At 41.5% G+C, this 4,226-nt stretch overlaps 1 protein-coding gene across 1 annotated transcript in view; it reads left to right on the top strand.

Annotated features, from left to right (window-relative positions):
- The window catches only part of LOC113978591 (pancreatic lipase-related protein 2-like), an 18,598-nt gene extending 17,012 nt beyond the window's left edge, over positions 1–1,586 (top strand). The window contains exons 12-13 of the mRNA XM_027705652.1: positions 299–466; positions 1,516–1,586. Of these exons, the coding sequence (XP_027561453.1) occupies positions 299–466; positions 1,516–1,579 (232 nt within the window). The 3' untranslated portion in view covers positions 1,580–1,586. The remainder of the gene's footprint in view (positions 1–298; positions 467–1,515) is intronic.
- Positions 1,587–4,226: the final 2,640 nt, after the last annotated feature.

Raw genomic sequence — 4,226 nt, 5'->3', positions numbered from 1 at the left:
CCCTGCAGTGACACCTGCAAACCTGGCACAGCCTGGGGGACAGCCCCCGCTTCACTCTTGTCCTCTCCCTCTGGTCTCCTGCCACAGGCCCAATAAAGTGTTCAGGACTAGTTTTCATCCTCTCCTTGTTCAGAGCATAACACCCCAGAGCCCTGGTGCTGTGTTCTGTTAAAGAACAACAAAAATGCGAATTTCTGTTGTAACAAAGGGAAAAACTGAAAGTTTGTGGAGAATGTGATTTGGTTCAGCAATCTCTGCCCCATCAAACTTCATGTTGGTGTCTTCATTCTGTTTGCAGTGGAGACCTCACTCAAGATGCAGTCTACACAAAATATCTCGATGTTGAAATTAACCCCAAAAATACTACAAAAATTGAATTTCTCTGGAATAAAGCCATATTTTCTCTACTCTGGACAAGACTAGGAGCAGAAACAGTCAATATAGTGCACGGAGAGGATGGACAGAGGTAAGTATATCCTTTTTACAGGTCAGAAGGAATGGGAAAGGAGTGCAAAAACCCTGGGAGACAAGATTGAAAAATGGTCTTGAATTGGACACATGGTTTGCATTCAACAATGTGAATTTCAGTAATGACAAGTTGCTACACTTTGGACAGAAAATCAAATGTTTGAGTAGGCACCAGGGAATAATTGTCTGGAGTAGAATCCAGCAGTGAATAATGTCCAATAATTCACAATTACAAACCAAGATAAAGCAAACCTCATTCCCAAGTGTGTTATCAGAATTAGTATATAGAAGATCCAAGAAGGATTTATTCTAATTGGAATAATTGGGGTAAGACTGTAACCAGAAGTAGGGGCATTTTCAAGTTTGGAGAATATACTTCAGGAAAAAATGCACACAGACTGCAGTTTGGAAAAATAGCAAAAGATTAAGAAAACTTCAGAGCAGCTGAAGGAAGCGTGTTCCTAAATAAAGAAAAACCTGGAGAGGAGGACATAAACATAGGCCTAAGCTGTCTGTGAAGGGTCACCATCAACTATTCCAAATATCCACTGGGTTTACATCAAGATTTAATTAATGTATTTCACAACAGAAGAAATATTGCTTAGATCTTAGGAGAAAAACCATAGTTTGGCATTGTCATGGATTATTTTGAGAGGCTGATGAAATCCCTTTCAGTATGAGCTCCTGAAAACCAAAAAGCTGCAGAACTTTGATTGGGGCAATCTAGTTAAACACATAGCCTAAATAAAGGGAGCTCAACAACCCACCTTTCTGACTTTTATCTAGAGTTCTATATTTGTGAATCTAGAGATTAATTTTATTAATATATTAAAACTTAAATTTTACAGCTGGTCCCCAAAAGAAGGACATTCACCTTGTCACTGTTAATATACAGATGCTAATATTCTGTACAGCAGGCTTTTAGGAAGGCTTAATGGGATTATGAGTTGAACTAACAACCCTCAAAGTGACAGCTGACACCCTTTCATTTTTCACTGGGTGAAAATAGATAAATAAATCTTGATTCAAGATATTTTTTCTTCTCAGGTCAACTTATTGTGGCCATGGAACTGTGGCATACGGAGTTCCCCAGTTACTTACACCTTGCTAGAGGTCACCAAGTTCTGTATACAGCAGCTGAGCAAACCCTCAGCCCTGTGCATGGAAATGTTAGTACATAAGGCAATTAAAACAAAGTTTAAAAAAAAAAAGTCTGTTGCTTCCTTTGGCTTTTTTCATTTCTTTGCAAACACACTTGTCAAGGTTTTTCATGTTTGAAACAAGTTTATTGTTCTTGTAACTATGGGAGAAACGAGAAATCACACATGCTAAAATCCATTAATAACACTGCACAGTCTTGCTTTACCAGTGCCCCAAGGCAAGAGGTGAGTTCCACCACACTGACAGATAGAGAATCTGACAAATTATCAAACACTCTCAAGGCAGCACGTGTCCTCAGAATACCCTGAGGCTGAGAATGGTCCCAAACAGCCCCTCTCTGTGGCCTCTGCTGTTGCTCAAAGCTTTCCAGCCCCACACAAGAACACAGCCCTCAGAAGACACTTTGGGATGAGGCAGGAGCAGAACAAGAGCAGGACGTTCCTGCGGCAGGTCAGCACAGCCCCTCGTGCACAGCACATGCATGGAAGCAACATACAAGTACAAGTGAAGCGCTCCCCACTTTGGCAGAAACCAAACACTGAAGCCCAGCTCCCAGCTGCTGTTCAGCTTCAGACACGAACCTTTGCTGTGCCCGCTGACAGTCCCAGAGAGAAGCGCTGAGTAATCTGGGCTTTGCAAAACCTCGCTTTGACTGTTTCCCATTTCAATGAACACTACTGCTCTGCAAAACATGGCATGAGTGAGCCTCCGGGAGCTTTAAGAGACCGAGCTAGTGGATATTTTTCAAAGTATAAACCCCAAATTCTAAGTTAATGAACAGGAAGAAAGAGTTAATCATTTATTCACTCCCATTTCCCCACGTTTGAGAAATGACGTCCAAATACTTGGGCAGATAAACTTCTAAGAAAGTGGTGAGAAAAACGTGCACAAAGCTGGGAAGCACCACGCCGTGTCCCAGGAGAGAGCCAGAGCACCCTGCAACTCCACAAATCCAGTCCTTTCCTCTGCATGTTCCTATTCCAGGCCACAGCTTCTTCAGGGTTGCAGAAACGTACCTGTGCCTTAATTTATCGCTTTCTTTTTCAAATGCCATCCTTCTTCCAAAGCCTCTGACTGTGAGGCCACAAGGACCTGAACAGCTCCCCCAGGCAAAGAGCAGCCTGCATCATAGGGAAGGACATGCATCCCAGCACTGCCCATTCTTCCTGAAGGAGCTGAAACCCAACGGACCATGGCCTAAGGAATTGTGTGTTTATGCTGTTTGCCCTGTGTTATTACAGTGCTGAATAGAGCAGCAGACTAGCTCTGATAAAATCCCAACTCAAATCTTTTCCACCAGCTCTTAAATTAATGGGAAAGACTGTTCCCCCCTCATTTTGAACAAGTGTTAAAACTTGTCAGTGCACTAGGGCATGTGCCGATTGTCCTATATCACTGACATGAACATATTTACAAACTAAAATGCTACTCCAATTAAAGATGGGAGCACTAAGCTCTAAATCAGTATCAAAGGTGTTATTTTAGTACAAAATAAAATTTCACTACTGTTTAAAGAAAAAATTCCACTAGCACAGGTAATAGCAGTGTAACACTTATACACACAGCTGGTATCCATTTGGTCATTCCCAGAGGAGGAGATTAGGGAACATCAGCTCTGCAAACACAGATGGCCATAAAGCCATAAAGCAAAGCCAAGCTGACAAAGCTTTCTAAGTGGAGTTAGCTTAGGTCTAATTTCTTCCTGAGTTCACTTACAGCCTTCTCCTAAAAATAAACAGGTCCAAGGGGTTCCCAGGCCTAGTCCTGTTCATTTCTACAGGCTATTTATCACCTTTTATTTGATATATCTAATTGAACAACCTACTGAGCTCTGTAGCGTTCCTATATAAACCAGCCATGTCCCAATGTCTGGGGGAATTTTGTATGTTATTTTTACAGCTTTCCAGTGTGTTTGCTCTCAGTTCATCCCTCAGAGAAGGGCTTTCTCAAAACTTGGGTTACACAGGTAGTATAGAAAGGATCCAAAGGGTCAGATAATTGTCCTTCTACATTTACTCATTTCAACAAAGAAATTAAGGGGATATCAGGAGAAGATAAGGCTCTTTCACTATGAAAAGAATATACCAACCAACCACTAAGAAGTTTTTCAAATTGAGTTTGACAAATTGAGCTGATGTCAGGAATGGGGCACAAAAGACCCAGAAACACGGGAGAATTCCACATCTGAAGTCACTTGATGCAGGGCAAGGAAGGAGACATAAAAACAGTATGGCTCCCTACTAACTCTCCCAGTAGATCCCCAGTAGTCCCAACTACACAACACTAAAAATAACAGTCTTCTCAGCCAAGACAAGACACACAGATACATATCATTCTCTTTAATGTCCCGCTCCTGATGCATTGCTGCCTAGGAATTATCCTACCTCTGGAGCTCCAATCCTATTCTGGCCTCCAGCACACTAATTCAAGAAATCTATGTCCGTGGGTTTTGGAGTTTTCAGAGAAACCAACCATTAAAGTTGTTTTTCAGCTTAGCTATAATCTATAATTAGAAATAAACATTCCTATCTTTCTAGGAGCATTTCCAAGGATAAAGTAGACTATAAAAAGTGCTTGCAAAGTTTGCACATTACTGC

This window comes from Neopelma chrysocephalum, unplaced genomic scaffold (assembly GCF_003984885.1).
Source record: "Neopelma chrysocephalum unplaced genomic scaffold, ASM398488v2 Primary Assembly neopelma1_347, whole genome shotgun sequence".
Classification (NCBI taxonomy): domain Eukaryota; kingdom Metazoa; phylum Chordata; class Aves; order Passeriformes; family Pipridae; genus Neopelma; species Neopelma chrysocephalum.
The sequence above is the reverse complement of the archived record's forward strand: the minus strand, read 5'-3'. Positions and strand labels throughout refer to the sequence as shown.